The 23454-nt window shown below is 42.0% G+C and overlaps 1 protein-coding gene across 1 annotated transcript in view; it reads left to right on the top strand.

Moving 5' to 3' along the window:
• The window catches only part of piezo1 (piezo-type mechanosensitive ion channel component 1), a 125774-nt gene that overhangs the window by 70873 nt on the left and 31447 nt on the right, over positions 1-23454 (top strand). The window contains exons 3-17 of the mRNA XM_017458497.3: positions 823-945; positions 3322-3364; positions 4853-5000; positions 10701-10887; positions 12673-12886; positions 15403-15577; positions 15691-15765; positions 17570-17666; positions 18072-18190; positions 18319-18579; positions 19441-19546; positions 19824-20005; positions 20192-20340; positions 22226-22384; positions 23348-23436. Coding sequence (XP_017313986.1) covers positions 823-945; positions 3322-3364; positions 4853-5000; positions 10701-10887; positions 12673-12886; positions 15403-15577; positions 15691-15765; positions 17570-17666; positions 18072-18190; positions 18319-18579; positions 19441-19546; positions 19824-20005; positions 20192-20340; positions 22226-22384; positions 23348-23436 — 2127 coding nt within the window. The remainder of the gene's footprint in view (positions 1-822; positions 946-3321; positions 3365-4852; positions 5001-10700; positions 10888-12672; positions 12887-15402; positions 15578-15690; positions 15766-17569; positions 17667-18071; positions 18191-18318; positions 18580-19440; positions 19547-19823; positions 20006-20191; positions 20341-22225; positions 22385-23347; positions 23437-23454) is intronic.

Below are 23454 nucleotides of genomic sequence, written 5' to 3'. Positions count from 1 at the left end.
AGACTTCACTCGAAGTGCGACAAATACTATTTTGGCAACGTGCTTGCACTAAGAGGACCCGTGGCTTCAGTGCACCAGCAATCAGCACAGACGCGTTGGTTTCTCATCATGAAAATAGCATCCGGACGAAAAAGAGGAAACGACAAAGTGGACAGTATTCCCACGTGGAAACGGAGGCATGTGTCTGAAGTGAGGTTTGAGGTGCGAAGGTGACCGTCTGTCTCCACCTACTGTACAGTACTTCAGCGGTGTCGAGCCCTTCATGCACGCCACTTTCAGGAGCTATTCCTGTATTTAAATGAACATACACTTTGCTAGGCCTTGTGTCTGCTTTTAATTGTGGAGTCTGACAGCAGCCCAAATGAGCCATAAAACGAGATGTTTCCTCTGGCCACGATGCAAAACATGCCCATAAAAGTGTAGTCACTGGCTGTCTCTAGTAGTCTGACTGAGCTCTGGCAACCCGTTTAACGTCTGCAATAGAAACCGACGGTTTTGTAGCCATGTAACTATATACGAGTTGTTGACGCCGATCCTCATAACTTAAACCACGTAGGACTGCTGGGGGTTTCAGACTGCACCACTTCTCTGAACTTAATCCAGAAGAATCCTGGCTACGATGCTCAGTTAGTGCATGTGGCGTTAGTAATGTGACGACCTTTTACCAGCTCTGGCCCTAACTGAGCGTGTAATGGCCCGATTGTAAAGTGTAAAAATTGTTTTCGCTGTGCGTTGGTGTCGCCTTAGAGTTCATATTTTACACGTTTCTCTGTTCCTGACTCACGAAACATCTCCTCCTTCTGTCTGTCTCTGCCTTTACAGGACACACCGGCCGATTCGTCATCGCTCTGTTCAGCACCAGTCTGCTGTTCCTGCTCGCTCATGTGTGTTTCCAGATCTGTCTCTACACAGTGCCTGGCCTGGATGATGCTCTGGGACACAACTGTGAGTGAACAGCATGTCTGACTCCTAGAGGAAGAACATCATTGCCCAAGTGCTTGTACAAGGGTTGTTTTAGTCTTGATCCAGCTGCTCCTTGTTTTTTGGGGGTTTTTTTTTTTGTTTGTTTGTTTGTTTTTTTACAACTATTACTGTTATTATTAGTAGTAGAAGTATTGGTGGTGGTAGAAACCTGCTGCTGTAATCATAAAGACTGTCCTCATACTGAAGTCCTTTACAGTTTACAGTGTTTACATGAGTTGCGTTTAGAATACTCCTTTCATTTTCCCGTTTTACACGTTATAGAACATAGATCGATTAACGTCACACATCATTACGTCACCGCGCCACGCCGTCCGACGTCCCCTCCAGAATTTCACGTATCTACATACAGTTGGTCTTCGTTATGGAACCGTATACAGTTCTGGGTGTTGCAGGTTTAATTTTACAAAAGCTTCAAGTGCAGTTAATTATTTGTCACGCTGTACGTGCTAATAGACGACCGCTTGAAGTCGTGGGCTGCGTCCCAAACCGCGTACTTACCGTCTATATAGTAGCCGAGATACGTGTATTTCACTTCCTTCTATACAGCAGGTAAGTACGCGGTTTGGGACGCAGCCGTGCTCTCGTTTGCCGTCAAACAGTTGAGCTCTGCCGTGTGTGATCGTGTCCTGTAGCAAAATGCGGTGAAAACTCTCACACGACGTTAATAGTGTGATTAAGGTGTGTACATGTCTGTAATACACGTCAATAATGCGAATAAATCAGGAGTACTCCACACGTCTCAATTCCATTTGTGTTTACTTCGAGTGTGACTTTAGTGGGATTAAGGTCATCAATAATCGCTGTTCACATGCTAGTTTCTTAATCAGAGTATCGTCTTAATCGGGTTCATATGGGATTATTGTAGTCCATGTAAACATACTGACTTATCTGTTCCTATATTTTTGCTCACCTAAACATCGGGTGGTCTGATACTAATGGTTCGATGTTTTTATGTTGTTTAACACATCTAGATGTAAATACCAGGAAATAAAAACTGAAATCCTCAACCCTCTTCTAATATCCATGTTTTGATCCCAAACCCAAATGTATTTGGTGTACAGCACAAACGAAAAATTAATTGGTCCTGCCATTCCAATAGTTTCTTATCCAGAGCAACTTACAGCAGTGCTCTGGAGTTTACATTGAAGACACATCCTCCTGCTAGTGCAGATAGGTCCAGGACTAAGAATATCAGTGAGCGAAAACTGGAAACGTAGAAGTTAGAAGTTATACAGCAACAAAAGAAAATGTATATCGAGAGGTTTGTAAAAAAAAAAAAAATGAATGAAGTGCTGATTCCTGGGCTTGATGAAGAGGTGAGTCTTAAGTCTTTGTTTGAAGACAGTCAGTGACTCGGCTGTTAGGACAGCCAGAGGAAGTGCATTTCATCACCTGCGTGTCAGGACAGAGAAGAGTCTTGATGCACGTGGTCCTTGCGCCTGTAGCAGATCCACCCTCAGTAGGTCACAGTAATGCTGCGTTCACGGTGAAGCTGTAATAACATCATTTCCCACCTCGGGACGTCCGATGCCCGAAGTGGAAAATGAACACGGACGCCTCCATGAAAGCGTGTCTTTCGTATGCTCTGTCAGAGCACGTAACGCTCATAAAACGTTGCTTTAACCACACTTTTACACTTACAGACCTGAGTGCCTACTGGTGGTGTTCAGCTGTAGTGAACTTTAAACATCTGTGCACTATTTTGTACTGAAATTGTAGCACAGCTGACATTAGCAAGTAGCTTAGCAACGAGCCAGCTAATGTTAGTGATGAGTCTAATGTTGATGATTACTTTCTGAAAACAGCAATTAGTATGGCCAGTCTTCTAGATTTAACCTATAAGACTGGTGAGAAAACGACACCAAGTCGACACGTTGCAATTGCAAGTCGAGGAGGCGCTTTCGGTATTATTTTCCCGAATTACAAGTCGCGGCTTTGCCTCGCGCGCAGCATAAATACGGCCCGCGGCTTATATGTTCGGGGAGCTTGAAAAGACTCTTGTACACACCTGAGACATCTTACTAGCAATTTGGCAATAACACTAAAACAATAGCGCTCACCTTAAAACGTGTAGCAGACCATAAATTATATTGGATTCACTTGTGCTTGATTTCGGGTTGTTCGCTTTAATCGAGCTGTGTTCGTCGTGGATTATAATTTTGAGAGTTGAAGAGTGGCAGCTTCTGTTTAACATATCTCAGCTGTGCATCATCAGTGGTGCAATATTGCCTTTTGTAGTACTGATATAAAAAACAAAACCCCGTTAACAAACAGATTTATATTCCATTGTTTCTGTGAACATTTCGATCCTTTATGACCTTTATCCTTTCTTCACAGGTAGCACATGGGAGACTCTGTCGAGGCACATCGGGGTGTCCAGGTATGTACATAACGTGTAAAATCATTTAAAATAACAGTGAAAAGGTGCGTTGGCACATTATCGTTTGTGAATGAGATGTGTGTAGTTCAATACATCACTGAGATTAATATGAAAGCTGTCGGTTATATTCAAGTATTAATGTATAACGTTCCTATCACGTATGTGCCGATAATCGAGTCATGTACAATACCGTGTGATATTCAAGGACAACAGTATTGTAATCTGGGACAGTTCATAATTGTCTCCTGTACAGTTTCCTAGGTAGCATGTTTTCACGATGTATTTTGCCACGTATACAAAGTAGCGTATAGACAGCTGGCTTCCATATATGTTGAAATTGAAGCAGCATGCCCTTTATCGATTTATACGATGATGACAGGACGAGAAAGCAAACTAAATGGCTAGAGGTCCTACACTAATGACTAGACGACGTGTTACCGAAAGAGCGCACGTCCAACTCAAATGAACACACATTTGAGTCTTCCCGTTGCGTGGACCATTTGTTTACGACTTTAGAGGACGCACCCCAGAATTTACTTCGTGTTAGCTCTTAGATTTGAGTTGTACAGACACCAAAACTCACCCTATGCTACTAATCCGTGTCCAGAGAAACTCGACTGGCAGGCAAGAGAGGAAGACTCCAGACTTTTAGTGCCAACACAAATAGGGATACTTTTGTGCCAGTTTTCCCTAAAATCAACAAACTTATGGCCAACTATCACAAACTCAGCCCAGCTATAAAAACACCGGCTGTAGTTTTGTAATGTAACCCCGGCGTAAAGTTGTTTGTTTTGGGCAAAACTGAAGGAAGCAGCACATGTAGCATTCTTGACAAAGAGCGTCCCGAAGTCTGGAAACGTTCTGACGCGTGGTGATACTGACGGGACTGAATACTCTAAATGATGCCTAATGATGTACGTCAGAATGTAAAACTGCGTCCGAACGTCCGTACTACCCCACGTAGAGCAGGCGGATAGCAGTACGCCGAAGGAGTATGTCCGAATTCTCAGTGTTCATAAAACAGTAGGTGAGAAATACCCGCATACCCTGATGCTTCCGCAGAGATTCTGCAGTACAGAACCAATGGACACCGCGCTATCCCATAATGCAGTGGGACTGGCACCGAAGAGCAGTCAGAAATCAAAAACAGCGGAAGGCAGTGTAAATCGTTGTAGGTTTAAATAAGAACGTACAGTTGCGGTGCAGGTGCTCTAATCCGACGGGATCTTTAAGTGTGTGCAGTTGTGACGTCGTCGTAGGTCACATGACAATGCCTATATGGCGGATGTAGCAGTAGGTGCTGAATCCATTGCAGTAGATACTGTTAAAGTAGACGATTTCGGATGGAGCCTAAATGGTATCAATCTTGTAAACGTTTAGAATCTCACAGGAAGTGCCCATGACTCGTTTGCACTTGAATTAATAAATGGATAACTGCATTGACGTTTGAGCCATGACACGTATGATGTGCGATGCCGATGCCTCCAGAATGCCGCTGGGCGATCCCTGGAACACCGTGCGTCTCCTTTCCCCGGACCTGGGTGTGTTCGTCATGTCTCTGATCACCATGGTGCTGTGTAAGCGTTTGCTGAAGAGGAGAGAGGAGGCGTCCGCGGCGCACGGCTTCCATCAAGAGGTAGGTGGACTGCGTCACGCCGCATGACTTCCTATTCGCAGTCTGCTCACTGAATAGAGTATAACGTAATGTGCAGTTCCACCGCAGAAACCTTTTTAGGAACCCAGGAACGTTTTAGAAACTTCAAACCTCTCAAACACACGGGCCGTAGATCCGGGATGGTTTTTAGCTCCAGCTACAGGTTTGAACTTTTTGGTGAAGCGCAGACTTCTCGGGCGGAACTTGTACGCAGAAGATGAGCGACACCGAATGACTGACACAGAATTTTAAATGTGCGTTCAGTTCGTCGGTAGTCATGAGGCATGACTGGCAAAACGCAATGTTCTTCCACAGGAAGTGAGAGAGAAACTTTGAGGGAGTGTCTTTGAGAAACAGTCCTGAAGCGTAGAAACACATGTACATGTATAATAGAGTTGTAGAACCCATAATCCCACGACGTACATAAATAGCTTGCGTTTATTCAGCGCTCTTTTCCTACATGAGACAACACCGAGGTCACTCAGTCAAACAGCAGACATTTCTGCAGGACTGTATGACGGGCAAATGAAAGACATTATAAATGCTTGTGTAAATATGAATGTGAACAAGCGAACAGTGCTCAAACAGCTAAATTCATCCTGATCGCTGTAGTAGACGCACGATAGCCGAGCGTAGTCCATGCGTCTCAGACCTGCAGCTCAGTGCTGTGCGTCTCTAATTGCATTGCGTTATCTAATTGGGTAACGGAGACGATTCAGGTCAGCCTGTAGACACAGACACAGACACAGGCAGGCCGCGCGAGTGTCTCGAGCTGCAGAGCTCGGCTTTGTCTTCATCCTGGACAAATAGTGACTTTTGTTCAGTTACCGAGGAACTAGATTTGGGGGTGGATTCTAGACAGGAGTCTCCCAGGTTCATGATTAGAAACGAGGATGTTCCTGTACAGTCTGGGACACGTCCGTAAACACACTTCAGCAGGATATGGCGAGCGAAAACCACTCGTTTCTGCTGCGGTGCAGCGGGTGTGTTTACAGCAGAGCTGCAGACGCTCGTTTTAGACACCGGAGGTGTGTTCAGGGTGCCCAGCTTCTCTTTTTACTTTTTACCGACTTCAGTTTTGAAGAATTGAAACTCTCTGTTCTACATTCTTCTGAAAGTGTGTGCTGACTTATTGCTGCCTGCTCCTTAGTGGGAGTGTTTAATCTGTAGATCTCGGGGATTTAGAAGAGAAAATGATTTCTTTTTTGTGCGCGCGAGTTGTGTGTGTGACAGGATGTCTTTTGTATGTGTGGATTGGTTTCTCCAAAAGAGCTATATTTATATTTTCAGTTCTCTGATCCGTTTAGGGGACTCCCCTGTCTGACTCATACACACACATACACACACACACACACACACACACACACACGCACGCTTGTTCTGTTGAATGACGTCCAAAGCCAAACTGTCTTTCAAACAGGATTACTGCAGCATGTTGACCATTTTTCCATTTTCTGTGTCAGTGCTTAAAGTTTTGGGTGTTTTTTTTTTCTTCTCTCTTCGTACTCAGACGTTCTCACTCACTCTCTTCGTACCATCTGGGAAAAGTACAGCCGGGTCCAACGACTTCCTCCCGCCCGTTGCCAAGACGACCGTGTCAACAAACAAAAGGCTGTGTGTCAGCGTAGGAAAATAGAAGCATAATTAGATCAATTAGCGACTGATTCGCCGAGCGCTCGTGTCTGCAACACCGAGACCAGCCACCAATAGAAACACATCCAACAGTCCTAAATGTTTGTTGGTTTAAACAGACGCTCGTTGGTCCAGCTACTATGTTTTCCACTCCCTCAGTGCCAGACTCTGAGCTGAAAGGCAGCGTTGGGACCGTCAAACACCAGAAGTGTTGATCTTACCGGAAATCTGTCTCCGGCCGCCTGGTGTCACGTGCTGCCTTCATGCTGGATATTTGAGTAATGTGTCTTTCAGGCACATATCAGCCTGGACATCTTCCAGCAGATTTTCAACACACAGCGGCGTGGAGAAACAGACTTTACTCATATTTTCCTACTGAAGAATTCAGATTAGCATCGCGTAACCGAGCCAGTGTTTGTTTGAGTTTTTTCGTATTCAGACCGACTCGGAGCCTCGGACGGTTTTGTCAACTAATATTTGTTCAATAAGATTTTTCTTTTTGACTGAAAGCTGCTGGGAAGATAAGTCGGGGGCCGCGACATTTACCACGGTCACTGTGTGTTCGGAGCGTAGTACAGATAAACCGTTTCAAGAAAATAGTGCAAAGGTAAAGGCTGTAAGGGGGAGTTAGTTACAAAGGCAAGAATATTTGTATTCAGTATATCCCTGTTAAAAAAAGGAAAGGCAGACTTTTGAAATGTATTTACGTGATCATTTTTTTTATTACTTGGGATAATTGTTATTATATTTGTATGTCGTTTTAATTTTATCCTTAGGGGATGCCAAGTGTTTTTTTGCGCTTGCCTTCAGTGTTCTGCATTACTCAGTATTGAGTAATGCTGAAATGGGTGAAACGGTCCGCATTATGACTGATCTCCAGATCCTTTTTTTTTTAAAGCTTGTTTTTCAAGATGTTTTTTTTTTTCTCTCCAAGTTGCCCAAATCCCTCTGCCTTGCAACATCACAAGCATAGTTCAGTTCTGTAGTGTAGAGCCAGACGTTGGAGATGTGAGGCGTGCACGCTGCGTGTATTAAATCATTCCACCGCTCACTCACACTTATAACGTTGCTGCGATATGCAAACATGCTAATCCACTGCCGTAAGAGCAAACATACAGTGTGCTCTGACCTGTTTACATAGTTAAGTCTGATTTATAGCTGCGTTTCTTTTTCTTTCTTTCTGTCTGTCTGTCTTCTGTCTGTCATTTATATACCACACCTTCACAAGGCAGCAAAGCTAACTGTAGCAGTAGCTCTTCTGTTGTCACATAGCTTTATTACACAAGGGTTAGTGGTGGCTTTGTGGTTAAGGTGTTGAGGTTGTGCCCAGAAGGTTGTGAGTCAATGGACAACTTGATGGTTTGACTGTATTCTGGCTCAGCTGTCACTGGGAGAAAATGGATAACTGCATTTTTATATATACATAAATACACACACACACACATATATATATATATATATATATATATATATATATATATATATATATATATATATATATATATATATATATATATATATATATATATATATGTATATATATATATGTGTATATATATATATATATATATATATATATATATATATATGTATATATATATATATATATATATATATGTATGTATATATATATATATGTGTGTGTATATATATATATATATATATGTATATATATATATGTATATGTGTATATATATATATGTGTGTGTGTATATATATATATATATATATATATATATATATATATATATATATATATATATATGTGTGTGTGTGTGTGTGTGTGTGTGTGTGTATGTATGTATGTATGTATGTATGTATGTATGCAGTTGCAATCAAAATTATTCAACCCCCCGTTGCAAATCAGGTTCATTGCCAAAATTCTTCAAGTTTAACGAAATTCAACCGAAAATGCAACTAATAATGATTTCTCCCGTCTCAAAATTATTCAACCCCTTCACGGTAAGCATCTTTAGTACTCAGTAGAGCACCTTTTTACTGCAGACAAGATGCATAGCTTCTGGCAGCGTTCCTGAGGAATATTAGCCCGTTCCTCATGAGCAATGGCCTCCAGTTCAGTAATATTCTTGGGTTCGTGTGCTGCAACCGCCTTCTTCAAATCCCCCCAGAGATTTTCTATGGGGTTCAAGTCAGGTGACTGTGATGGCCCTGTTGAATGTTCCAGGACTTCTTCTGCAACCAAGCCTTGGTGATATCTGAGGTGTGCTTGGGATCATCGTCCTGTTGGAAGGTCCAGTGACACCCAAGCTCCAGCTTCCTCACAGACGGCATGACGTTTTCTCCTAGGATTTCGCGGTACTTCAATGAATCCATCTTGCTTTCCACATGCCGCAGGTTTCCAGAGGATGCAAAGCAGCCCCAGAGCATCACCGAGCCACCACCATGCTTCACTGTGGACAGAGTGTTCTTTCTTCATTCTTCTAATGAAGCTCTTGATTAGTTGCATCAGGTGTGCTTGAGACCATACCTGTTTTGCATATTTGTGCTGTTGTGAGAGATTCTGTTCAGGGTGTTGAATAATTTTGAGGCCATATAATACATACACACACAGCTGAGTGATCGCTCACACTATCTGTAGTGCTACAACTCTGTAAAACAATGAGCTGTTTGAGTTCAGTAACCGCAAAAGCATGTGGTTCTCAAGTACCGGTACCTGACACTATAATATAATATTGATATTGTGATAAATGATTACATAGATATCGTTGGTATGGTGATGTATTTTTTAAACGTTTTTAATAATTACAAATTAAACGGTACTAAATGGATGCTATTGATTTGACGTATTTTTTTATGTAATCTGATTGGTCTTTGCAGGCATTAAAGAAAAGTATCATCAAACTCAGTATAACTTTGTTTATTTTCCTACTGTTTTGCAGACAGTTTGTTAGCTAAATTATATATAGCGTGATGCACACCGTGTACCGTAGGAATGTCCTCAAGTATTGTGATATGATATTTTGGTCATATCGCCCCAGCCCTACCTGACAGCCTGGGTTATGATGTGATAGCTGTCTGAACCTGCATACTTGGGCACTAGATCAGGGATTGTCAACAGGTCAGCCATGATCCAGATTCAGACCCAGCAAAGTATTTCACCGGACCAAACTGAGATGTTACGAATCGCCGGAGGGAACTTCAATTCCCAGCAGCCACTGCACCTCTGCATCACGGTCACATGACCACCCACACCTGAATGTCATCCCAGTTAACGAGCACCAGTCTGTTTGCACCTCACTCTTTGTCTGGATTTGTTTGTCTCAGGTTGTCACGTTATGCTCTCCGGTGCCCTAAGTATCGGTTTCTGTTCATTTTCCTTGTTTACGTATGCTTAGTGTCTTTTGTGTTTGGTCTGAACTCAGATTAAACTTTGAATAAAATTCAGCATTGAATTTATCTGTGATGTCACACGCCACAGTAGCGGTTAATGAAAGTAGACACTCAGGGCTTGAAGAATTTGCAGTTTTTCATAAATATTTGCTTTTACCTAGCCTCCTAGGTTTAAATGTTATTTGGTTGTGGAAGTTTTATACTGTGTTTTACTATCAAAAAAGCTTTAGTGTCCGTTTTATCTCTGGACCAATGTTATTGTGGAGAGGTGTGAGCTCACACCCCTCCAATTTCCCATTGCCCTGCTCACAAGCAGCTAAACACGGTCACGGTACTCTACACACAGAAACCCAACAGTGTCTTGACTTGATAACAGACTTGCAGCGATAAAATGATTGATTTGTTTATACTGATTGAAAATGTCCAATAGGTTTGATTTCCATTCTGCCGGCCGAGCAGGACGCCAGCGTGCTGCTAGAAAGGATTCAAGAATGTCATAAGTTCATCTGTTTATAGTCACATTTAAAGTTATAAAGTAAAGTGAACACGACGATGCAGCTTGTTCTGTAGCCTAGAAACTGGAAAGAGCGAACTCTTCTGTCGTGAAGACGTGTCTGAAATCTTAAAGGAACAGCTATGACTGTTACAAAACACCGACACCGGAGACTCCTTCCTGAGTTGTTAAACGTGTCATTCCAGGAGACCCAAACAGACGAAGAAGAAGAGGAGGAGGAGGATGAAGAAGGCGAGAGGGAGGAGGAAGAGGACAGGAAGGCGGAAAAGACAAGAGTACCAGCTCAGCTGTGCGCTCGCCTCAAAGCCACAGCTCAGCGTTTCCTCCACAACATGGGCAGAGTACTGGCCGTCACGCTGCTGGGGCTGGCTGGTGAGAAACTACACACCTACACGCTAATGGAGAAGGCACACTTATGGAATGCGTATGCAGAGAATGCATACAGTGTGTATTGAACCTGTACACACATTGAGACATACATATGGAGAGTATGCATATTTCTAGAACATGCCTTTTGTATTTATATTTATAACATGTACAGTATATTTAGCATGTATGGAGCATATAGAAAACACCGATGTGCAACATATCAAGAGTACACCAAAACGCTCTCAGTGTTTTGGACGTGTATTATCCTTAAGGATGTAATGTACTCAGAAATGTTACTGATATTAAATCAAAGTTAATTAAGGAATAAAAAACAATTAGGCGTGCTGTTATAGGAGAATAATCAGTGGCTACGTTTGCACGCACATGTAATTCTGTGTAAGATCTGTATCCGGGTTGCAGCCATACTCCGAATACGATGTTTATATGCGTACAGGCATCGGAGTATTCCTGTATACACGGTTGTTGTAAGTTTGCCCGAGTTGCAATTCCTAAATACCTCGCCTACAGCTAAGCATCTGTTCGCACCCACAATTCCTTGCAGAGAGAGCATGCGCATAGATCTCCTTTCAGTGGATTTTCTGAATAAGGTGTTCACATGCAACAAATCTCTGATTAAAACAGGAATATTCTAGGGGTGAGAATGTTAATTTGGGGAATCAGAATACAGTCTTAATCCGAATCGGGCAATTGGATCGTGGCATTTACGTAACACAATACTAATCAGAATATTCCCAAATTCAGATTAATACTGGAATGTAGATGTGCGTGTAAACGTAGTCACTAACAGGGTGGTGATGCGACCTGACACACAGTTTCTGTTACTACCCGAAATTGATACTTTCTCGATAACAGCACATCCTGAAGTGTTTTATTCTTCTTATACCACCAGTAAAAAAAACAACGACAAAAAAAAAACCGGATTAATAAAAAATCAAAAAATTTAAAGCAACAAGATTATCAGGTTCAGCTTATCAATTATGTTACGGCAGCTACAAACATTCGTTCCTTCCCCAGACACTTACAAAAAAAAAGATTTCTCTTGACAAAATGCAGCTTTACCACTAACAGTTACAAAGCACAAACACTGGAGACTGCATTCATAAACGTTAAATCAACAGCAAAATGTCTCCATAGCAACATTTACACACTTTGTATAATCTGTTTATGTGGAGCATCCAGTCACTGTATATTATGAGTTGTTACTATAGAAACAGGAAGGTATTAGAACTTGCACATTAATATAAAGCTGTATTTGTAAAATCCTTGTAGTTTGCACTACTGTCAGAGCTGCTGCTGTAGAAATCTAATCAACACCAATCAGATTTGAGAATTCTCCAGTGCTGTGGTATAATAACGAGCATCGCAGGTGTCCATTGCTAGCGTTAATTTATTGTCAGCAGAGTTATGTGCCTGTTGTTGCTGTTATACAGTAATGGTAACGGTAATGATAAACACGGTTTATGATATATTGACTACTACATTTTAACATCTCCAAGTCAAGACGTTTGCGAAAAACAGACTCCAGAAGCATAATATTTAAGCTTAAACTTCCTCTTTGGTTGTGTTACAGTCTACATGGGACAAATGTTTACTTTTGATTGATGACTCTATGTAAAATAAGATCAACAAAATGGCCCTGATAATCTGCTTCAGTCGGTGTACAAGTACAGAAGATTATTCAGATTTCCTGTACGTCCGTGTTTAAAATAACTGAGCGATTATTTGCTTGAAAAATATTTATCTATCAGCGTGTGATGTTCTGCGCAGGTATCACATTGCCCTCGGCGTTCTCCTCCGTCTACTTCCTGCTCTTCATCATCGTGTGTACCTGGTGGGCCTGCCACCTTCCCATCAGCCACCTGGGCTTCAACGCACTGTGTGTGATGGTGGGCTTGTTCACAGCGGGGCACTTGGTGTGCTTGTACTTGTACCAGAGTACGGTGGCGCAGAGCTTCCTCACCCCGAGCAGCCTGTGGGCCAGGTACGCTTTAGCACTACGCACTCCTCCAACCACATCACTGCTGCTCTGCTGAATGAGTACAACACACTGACATTATTTCCTCCACCAAACGTACACATGAAACAGATCCACTAGTTTGCGTCTGATTATTGGGAATTTCTGGCTAATTCTTCTTGGCCGTAATTCCTTTCCCTAAAACGTTACAAAGCTAACTGATATTAGAAATATTCTGATTGTTGATGTTTGATGGCAAATGTCTAACCAGTGACCTAAAACATTATCAGATTTTCTCACAAGTCCTGAAAGTAGATAAACAGAAATAAATTATTGGATAAATTGAGGAAAATGATCCAATATTACAGATCTGTGAGTGGCAAAAGTATGTGAACCTTTGCATTCAGTATCTGGTATGACCCCCTTGTGCACCAATAACTGCAACTAATCTATTTCGGTAACTGTCGATCAGTCCTGCACATCGGCTTGGAGGAATTTCAGCCCGTTCCTCAGTACAGAACAGCTTCAACTCTGGGATGTTGGTGGGTTTCCTCACATGAACTGCTTGCTGCAGGTCCTTCCACAATATTTCTATTGGATTAAGGTCAGGACTTTGACTCGGCCATTCCAAAACATTACCTTTATTCTTCTTTAACCATTCTTTGGTAGAACAACCCATGTGCTTAGGGTCGTTGTCTTGCTGCATGACCCACTTTCTCTTGAGATTCAGTTCATGAATTCTCTGGTGTTATTCAGAATTCATCGCTCCGTCAATGATGATGAGTCGTCCTGGCCCACATGCAGAAAAACAGGCCCAAACCATGACACTACCACCACCATGTTTTACAGATGGGACAAGGTTTTTATGCTGGAATGCAGTGTTTTCCTTTCTCCAAACATAACGCTTTTCATTTAAACCAAAAATTCTATTTTGATCTCATCCACCCACAAAACATTTTTCCAGTAGCCTTCTGGCTTATCCATGTGATCTTTAGCAAACTGCAGAAGGGCAGTAATGTTCTTTTTGGAGAGCAGTGGCTCCCTCCTTGCACCCCTGCCATGCACACTATTGTTCAGTGTTCTCCTGATGGTGGACTCATGAACATTAACATTAGCCAATGTGAGAGGTCTTTAGTTGCTTAGAAGTGAGCCTGGGTTCCTTTGTGACCTCGTGGACTATTATACGTCTTGCACTTAGAGTGATCTTTGTTGGTGGACCACTCCAGAACAGAACGCTCACTCACACCTGATTGTCATCCCGTTGATTGAAAACACCTGACTAATTTCACCTTCACATGAACTGCCAATCCTAGACGCTCACATACTTTTGCCACTCACAGATATGTACTATTGGATCATTTTCCTTAATAAATAACTGGCCGAGGATAATATTTTTGTCTCGTTTGTTTAATCGGGTTCTCTTTGTCTACGTTTAGGACTTGTGTGGAAATCCGATGCTGTTTTAGGTCATATGTATGCACGTATATATAGAAAATTCTAAAGTGTTCACAAACTTTCAAGCACCGCGGTAGGTCCTCACTTTCAGTTGGGTCGCAGTGTGGTCCAGCACACACGGCACAGTTCATAATCCGGATCACCACCACTTGTATAGAGCATACTGTATTTCATATCACATGACCATGATTAGTAATGCTATCAGTGCTTTTCTCTGTATTCTTCATATTGTCTTCCTATTGCTCAGTTCCTAAACATTTCTAAACTTGTATTTGCTGGCTTTACAGCAGCTGAGAAATTAATTACAGTGTGTTGGAAACCATCTCACTCTCTTTGAAATAGACATAGGATATGTTGGACGTCATATAAATGGATCCTTCAGCAGCTAGAATTAATGGTGCTAATGGGATACCCTTATAGTGCTATTGTGTTAGTGTTATTTTTACCTTTGCAGCTTTTACACAGAGCTAGGCCTGCACCAAGTAAAATTGTATTTCTCTCCCCAAGTCCTGGTGTCACCTACATTCTGCCACTCATAATTCAAAGAAGAAAAAAAAACACCACTTGCTCATAATATGTACGTGTGTGTTATGTAAATGTGAGATGTATGGGAATGAAGAGGCAGCGTGTGATGAATGTAGGACGATGTGTCGTGTATAAGTGTGGGTGGGTGTAGGGATCAGCACATTTAGCTGGGAATGTTCCGGATCGTTTATTTTCCCTGGTGTGTGTGAAGGGAGCAGGGATTGACGGGAAGTAAAGTTCTGTGGGAAGTCCCCTAGCCGTCAGGGTTCTGTGCCATCCTGGCAGACCTCTGATGCATGAAGCTTAGAAATGGCTTCAAAAACACACACACACACACACACACACAAACTCTGTTTGACTGGCTGTGTGTGTGTCGTGTCGTCGTCAGGCTGCCAGCTATGTGCATCTCCTTAATTTTGTACTGATACGAAAGTGATGATGGACGTCAGGCACAGGCTGCAAAATAGTTCTGTAAAATTACACACACACACACACACACACACACACACACACACACACACACACAGGCATCATTCTAACCTGAAGCTTCTGTTTTTCTCCAGGCTTTTTGGCCTTAAGGATATCATTAGCCCTTTTAATTGCTCCTCCCACTCTGATGAACTCTTGTTCAACACACGGCATGATTGGCCTGTGTACGTCAATCCAGGCATCCTCTTTCTTCTCTACATCACCGTCGTAACAGTCCTGAAGATGAGCAGTCGTGATTACCTAGAAAAGGTAGCTTGCACCCTTTAGTTAATTTTTCATTTTTATTTTTTTTAAACTGAATCACAACCACCATTTTACCTTTACCTGGTGCTTATTAGTGTATGATGTGATTGGTTTTACAGAATAAGGGCGTGGGAGAGGAGGTGGAGCTAATGCCATGGGGGGGAGGCCGAATAACCCCTGAAGATGACACTAAGGTGGGTCCACAAACATACAAGGCCTGGCTAACTCATTTCATGCATTCATTTAAAAAAAAAAAAAGATTTAATCAGAAAAATAAACACAACTGCACGAGTATGATGTTTTTACTGCTACAGTGAACGCTCTCAGAAGCACTCCACTGTTGTACAGAGATTGTACAGCACACACTGATTTCAGTTTAAACTTGAGTTTTTATTTCCTACACAGTACTGGGTCAGTGTAAATGTCTCCAAGTAGTGTTTGATGCAGGAATAATTGATTTCTTATTGAAGAAATTCAGCATGAGTGCAGTATGGCTTTCTGTTCACTGTACTTGCTACAAAGGATAAAACCTCGAGACAGCATGGAGGAAATCCAGATCGTTGTCATGGTTGTGATGGAACCTACTGCATTCGATCCAGTACTCACTGCTCGGCCGTTGATCCAGTACGTACTGATCGGTATCAGTGTGTAGTATGAATACAATCCGGATGTACTACATCGTCCATGCTGGCATTGTCCCGTGACCTACAAATTAAAAAAGAGCCAACGTGCTGCCTTCAGCCATTTTTGGTTCTGACGGCTTTTCCGTGCCAGTCCCGTTGCCTTATGGGATAGCACAGTGTGCATTACTTCCCTACTGCAGTATCTCAGCAGAAGCAGTAGGTCATCCGGGTATTTCTCGCCTACTCATTTATGAATACCGAGAATTATACCAAGAATTCGGACGTACTGCTTTTCGCCAGCCGTATAGTACGGTAGTAGGGACGTTCATACGCAGCCATAGTTTCATGCACATCAGTTTCGAACACTGATTGTGTTTTTGGAGGTGTCTTGATCTTAGGAATTAATGCACACCAGACAGCCGGCCAGTCAGAGGTGGCATTTCTGTGCTCACAGACAGCATTTAAGATTCAGGATTCAAGATCTTTATCATCATATGTACTTTGTACAATGAAATTCTTATTGTACCCTGTCCAGACAGCAGGGTGAAAGGGCATAAGCAAACAATTCAGACACAAAAAAGACACCAATAAGTGTCTGCTGGAAATTGTTACATGTAATTAAATTTTTTATTTAAAAAAATAATAATAATCATATTACACCTACCCTGTCCAGGGTGTCCCCCACATTGGGCGGGGAGTTCCCTGGGATAGGCTCCAGGACCCCACCCCCCCACCCTGTGTAGGATAAGTGGTATGGAAAATGAATGGATGGATATTACACCTTTTATAAGGAGACAAAGCCTTTTTTCCTACACAAGCTATTTATACATACAGTTTAGAAGACGTACTTTTCAATTGGCTTAGGCTAGACAACTACAAGTAGAATATGGGACGTTATTCAAACAGTGAAATTTGTTCTGCCGGCCGTAAAATTAATTTAGCATTAAATTGAATGGTTTTTCATAATGGGAAAAGTAATATCGCATTTTACAAACCCATACTGTTGACTTTAGACATCATGATGCATCACAATGCATAAAGAATTGTTTTATAATTGCATCTTGGCATCCTGAATTGAAATGTAATTGGAAAAAAAAAAAAAGGTGGGGAAGTGCACATTCCTATCTTTAGTCACAATATTAATAGAGACAGCAGCAGTAGATCATGCAGAATGGGTCTGCTTCTGTCTGAATGGCATGCTCAGAGGTTTGCGTCTTAATAGCATTAATTATTGTATAACAGTATACTAGAACAATGGAAATTTCCATTACGGAGCTTGTTTCCGTAATTATTGCAGCTTCGCTTGAATATTTAATTGCTTTGTGCTGTGTTTCTGTTTAAATGATCTGATTTTTTTTTATTATTATTATTATAGCGAATGTTGCTGGCTACAGGTGAAAGTCCTGAGCAGGAAACAGACACCAGCGGTGCCAAAGCCCACGGCACAAACGGTTCCAGCCAACACGACCTAGGTAAATCTGTGTGTTTCTACCAGACAGAGATTCAGCAGTGTATTTGGGACTCTGTGTGTCTAGTGATGTTAACGCACACAGATGCGCTGTGACACACGAGGTTCAGTTTACAGGGAGTGAATATTTATGCTCATCAAGCTTTAATGACGAGGCCTGTTACAGAAACAGTTACAACGAGTTATGACTGTAACTCAGTTTACTGTAATGGTACAAGATCAGTTTCAGGACCTTTGCTATCGCAAACACCTCTAAATCTGTAGAGAGAGCTCCAGAATTAATGGCACCCTTGGTGAAGATGGGTAAAAAATAAAAGAAATTTTTAGTGTGAAATTAAGGTAAGACGTTTGTGTGTGTGTGTGTGTGTGTGTGTGTGTGTGTGTGTGTGTGTGTGTGTGTGTGTGTCAGGTCCCAGCTCAGAGACAGTGCAGCAGCAGCAGCAGCAGCAGCAGCAGGACAGTCCTGTACGATTAGTGTGGCGGATGATCATGCAGCAGAGTTACGTCTGTGCTCTCATCGCCATGATGGTAACGTCCTCATCATGTTTTTTTTTTTTTTTTATATCAGCCTCCTACGTTCTGTATGTAAAGTAAAACATACTATTGATAATACCTGCATTTCAGCAGTTATGATGGATATATGAATATATATGCAGGTATGGAGCATCACCTACCACAGCTGGTTGACGTTTGTGCTGCTCTTATGGGCGTGTGTGATCTGGATGCTGCGAGCACGCCGCCGCTTCGCTATGCTCTGCTCACCCTTCATCCTGCTGTATGGGCTTGGCCTGTGCTGCCTGCAGTACGTCTGGGCCATGGACCTGGAGCGCGAACTGCCAAAGCACTTGGGTTACATGAGCCTGAAACAGATGGGACTTGACCAAGCGCCTTATCCCTGCCTACGCCTGGGAGCCATGGTGAGGGCTTCTGAGAAACCCAGTTTACTGTGCCGCGATGACTTTCATTAGGAATGAATCATACACATGAATAGTATTACTGTTAGTAATAACCATAGTACACACTCATGCATGTAGTGCACCGTCTGATGAATCACGTTTCTGCCCATACCACACTGATTATTGTGTGTCCCTAAAACACCCAGGAACTATAAGACTTGCTCATCAAAGATCAAAGAGGGAGTAAAATCACCCGAAACTTTTAATATATAAATGATAAGTTGCTTGGAAAGAGTGGTTTAAAAAAAGACAAAGAAAAAGCTACAGGAGCTCCTCTACTTTTACCCCCACAGCAAGACATTTTAGCTTCTATAAATGTGCACATTAAACACCCTCAAACATACACGCCTCTACCCCTTTCACTGAAAAACCGATGATGCATGGATCTCTATTTGCATATTGGAACCTGATTATCTTTTTTATTTTCTGACTCATATATTTTAATGCCTTCCTGCCACAGATTCAGTCCTAACTCAGGTTTTCTAATGAGATTTTCAGCTTCCTCCGTTTCTTAAAACGATTTGGCAAAACTGCCAGAGTGAACATTTTCAAACTTTGTCCAGTCTGCACATTCAAATGAGCTTAAAACAAAATGCCCCCCCCCCCCCCCCCCCCCCCAAAAGACGTAAAAAGGTTCATCATGACTTTAAAAGCCACTCATGATCCGTCTCGAACGTTAGGTCTCGTCAGTGTTTTAAATGAAAATTAGAAAGTCATTCGTTTAGAAAGTCCTGATCTTAAATAACGAATATGCATCCAGCCGCTAAGGTAACATAACCACGATGTATAAAAAAAGTGCTTCTCACTCCATTTCTTGCCCAGCTGCTGTTCACGCTGACGTTCTGGCTGCTTTTACGGCACTCGGTAAAGGATAAGTTTGGGAGGAAGAAGAAGCAGAACGTCACACTCGAGGAGGTCACCACTGGAGGTGAGAGAGGCGGCTGAACCCCACTCCACACCTTCTCATACTCACTCCTTTGATCAACAGGTGTATAAGAGACCACGTGCTGGTTTGAAGAAAATCAAATCTCCGGCTGGTTCCTTGATGCGGTCGAACTTTTTGAGGTTCATGGACTCATGCTGAGGATAATTTAAAAAAAAAAAATCAATAAGCTCTCTTTCCTGTGTTAGTCCCATGTAAGCATTTCAAAACACGTGAATATGACATTCTCTCTCTCTCTCTCTCTCTCACTCTTATCCTCCAGAGAGCATGGGCCAGGATGACTCCACTCTAAAGCTGCTGGGAAGAGTGGTGATGAGTCTTTATGCTAAGTATTGGATCTACGTGTGTGGAGGGATGTTCATCATGGTCAGTTTTGCCGGGAGGCTGGTGGGCTACAAGATCGTCTACATGCTGCTGTTTCTGCTCTGCATGTGCCTCTACCAGGTAAAACCACACATCCTGCTTACTATAACAGAGTGCTAACTAGGCCACGATGTTTTTTTATTCTGTTCGAAATTATGCAAACACTAACAGTAAGTAAGCAGCTGCTACTACTACCACTGCTGCTATTAATAATAATAATAATATCGTTGTCATTGATGTTCTCTCTCTGTCTCTCTGTCTCTGCAGGTGTACTACTCTCTATGGAGGAGGCTACTAAAGCCATTCTGGTGGTTGGTGGTGGCCTACACCATGTTGGTGCTTATTGCCATCTACACCTACCAGTTTGAGGACTTTCCAGACTACTGGAAGAACTTCACCGGCTTCACAGAGGATCAGTACGCTATATAACCTTATTTACTTGTCCAAACAGCAGATATTACTTAGCTGACACTAGTGAGACGGGCGTTGGACCTGTGCACACGTGTGAGATGTGAAAGATTGTTGTGCACACGGCTATAAATAAAATTGTCAAATATTTGCACAAATCTCCTTGATGTATTTGGAGTGTCTTTTGATAATGTGTGTGTGTGTGTCTGTCTGTCTATGTCCATGTGCGAGAGCGTTGTGTGTGTCAGAGTGCCCTCGACTAATTTTGGCGCCCTCTGTAAATATGAGCAAAGAAGGCTGTGAAAATTTGTCTTTATTGTTTAACCTTTTGATCTTTTGTTAAAATAATTCACAAAAATACTCTGCTCTTATGGATATCAAACAATTGCAAACAAAACACAGGTATATCCAAAAATAATATTGTTAAATATCGGTGTGCAACAATTATTGACACCCTTTTAGTCAATACTTTGTGTTACTTCCCTTTGCCAAGATAACAGCTCTGAGTCTTCTCCTATAATGCCTGATGAGGTTGGAGAATACATGGCAAGAGATCTGAGATTGTTCCTCCATACAGAATCTCTCCAGATCCTTCAGATTTCAAGGTCCACGCTGGTGGTCTCTCCTCTTCAGTTCACTCTACAGGTTTCCTATGGGTTTCAAGTTAGGGGACAGGGATGGTCAGGGCAGGACCTTGATTTTGTGGTCAGTAAACCATTTTTGTGTGATTTTGATGTATGTTTTGGATCATTGTCCTGCTGGAAGATCCAACCACGGCCCATTTTAAGCTTTCTATCAGAGGCAGTCAGATTTTCATTTAATATCTGTTGATATTTGATAGAGTCCGTGATGCCATGTATCCTAACAGAATGGGCAGAAAAACAGCCCCAAGACATTAAAGAGCCACCTCCATATTTAACCGTGGGCTTGAGGTACTTTTCCATATGGCTATCACTCTGTGTGCCAAAACCACCTCTGGTGTTTGTCAAAAAGCTCTATTTTGGTTTCATCTGACCATAGAACCCGATCCCATTTGAAGTTCCAGTAGGGACTGGCAAACTGAAGACGCTTGAGTTTGTTTTTGGATGAGAGTAGAGGCTTTTTTTCTTGAAACCCTTCCAAACAACTTGTGGTGATGTAGGTGACTTCAGATTGTAGTTTTGGAGACTTTCTGACCCCGAGACGCAACTAACATCTGCAATTCTCCAGCTGTGATCCTTGGAGATTTTTTGGACACTCGAACCATCCTCTTCACAGTGCGTTGAGACGATACAGACACACGTCAAATTCCAAGTTGATTCACATCATTTCCAGTCGACTGGAACTTCTTAATTATTTCCCTCATTGTGGAAACGGGCATTTTCACTGCTTTTGCTATTTTCTTATAGCCACTTCCCATTTTGTGAAGCTCAACAACCTTTTGCCGCACATCACTGCTATATCCCTTGGTCTTACCCATTGTTGTGAATGACTAAGGGAATTTGGCCTATGTGTTACCTCATATTTATACCCCTGTGAAACAGGAAGTCATGGTTGAACAATTTCCTGTTCATAGTCACCCAGGTGTACTAAAAAATTTTTTTAAATATCAGTGGGACTATACTTCAAATATATTTTTCTCATATGAATTCATAGAGGTGCCAATAATTGTTGCACACCTATATTGAACAAAGATTTTTTTTGGATAAACCTGTGTTGTGTTTGATAGCCATGAGAGCAGAGTATTTTTGTGAATTTTTCAAGCACAATATCAAAAGGTTAAACAATAAAGACAATTTTTCACAGCCTCTTTGCTCATATTTACCAAGGGTGCCAATATTAGTGGAGGGCGCTGTAAACTTGTCAGTGTGTTTCCCTTCACGTCACTGACATCTGCATGTTTCTGCCCTCCAGACTTGGAGATATTGGCCTCGAGACGTTTAAGCTGTCCGAGCTGTTCAGCAGTATTCTGATTCCAGGCTTCTTCTTGTTGGCCTGCATCCTGCAGCTGCACTACTTCCACAAGTCCTTCATGAAGATCACAGACCTGGAGCACGTCACACCTCTGCACAGGCACGACCTGTATCTCTCATCTCTCACTGCTGATCAGTGCGCTAACAAACAAACGCTTAGTCTGGATAATTATAAGAACAAACTGCATTTACATAGCACTATTCAAAGCATCCCAATAAGTCTATGAGAGCATAACTGGCTCCATCTGCACAGGCCAGGTTTTTAAATAGTACATCATGTTAATCTTACAGGACCTTTGAGAGCATATGAATAATCATTCTCCTGAAAGGAAAATCCACTGAAACACGTTAAATAGGTTTATATTAAAATATATATGATACGCTTAGTGATTCTGGTGCTGATTTGTTGCTTGGTGCTACGCTAGTCAGAAAGTAGAGGTTGTTTACAGCTCTGATGTCACACGGGGGACATAGCCCTCAATTAGCATTGTGCATCATCACAAACTCGCTCAAAAAGACATGACTTAGTCATGCAATTTGTACATAAAGATAGCAGACAAAGTCAATTTTAAAGACAGTGAATTAACCAGAAATATAAATAAAATATAAAGAAGTTATTCCAGCTTCAAGATGCTGTTGTTTTGAGTTCTGCACTGTCTTTTTATCCCTCTTAATATAAATAGCAGTTTGCATTACAGAAACCATATAAGCAAGTCTAATTGAGATTATAAAGAATGCAGTATGCTTTAATGTGTGTGTGTGTGTGCGTGCGATGAGACTTTGATGCGATGAGGTTGCACAATGCTAAACTGGTTGTTATAAGCTTCTCTTACTTGTTCGCGTCTTGCGAAACCGTGGCCGATCAACTGCATCTGGAGTAAAGGGGACATTTTGTACACTTAATTTTATCTGAACATTTTTGGTCATATATAACGGTCATGTCATGTCTTCCTCACAGTCCTGTAATGAAACCGTTTCAGGTGGTGTTCTGTTCGGACTCATCTGAAGTTCTTTCTTTGCTCCTAAGCGAACTCATATAAACGTGTGTTGTTTGGACATGCAGAAAGAGATCTGCCCTGAAGACGGAGGGAGGAAACTTTGCAGAGGAAGAGCTGAACACAGAGCTGGGAGATGATGAGTCAGAAGATGGAGGTCAGGCAACAAAATAGG

This window comes from Ictalurus punctatus, chromosome 27, assembly GCF_001660625.3.
Source record: "Ictalurus punctatus breed USDA103 chromosome 27, Coco_2.0, whole genome shotgun sequence".
Lineage (NCBI taxonomy): Eukaryota > Metazoa > Chordata > Actinopteri > Siluriformes > Ictaluridae > Ictalurus > Ictalurus punctatus.
This window is presented reverse-complemented; position numbering and strand designations above follow the sequence as displayed.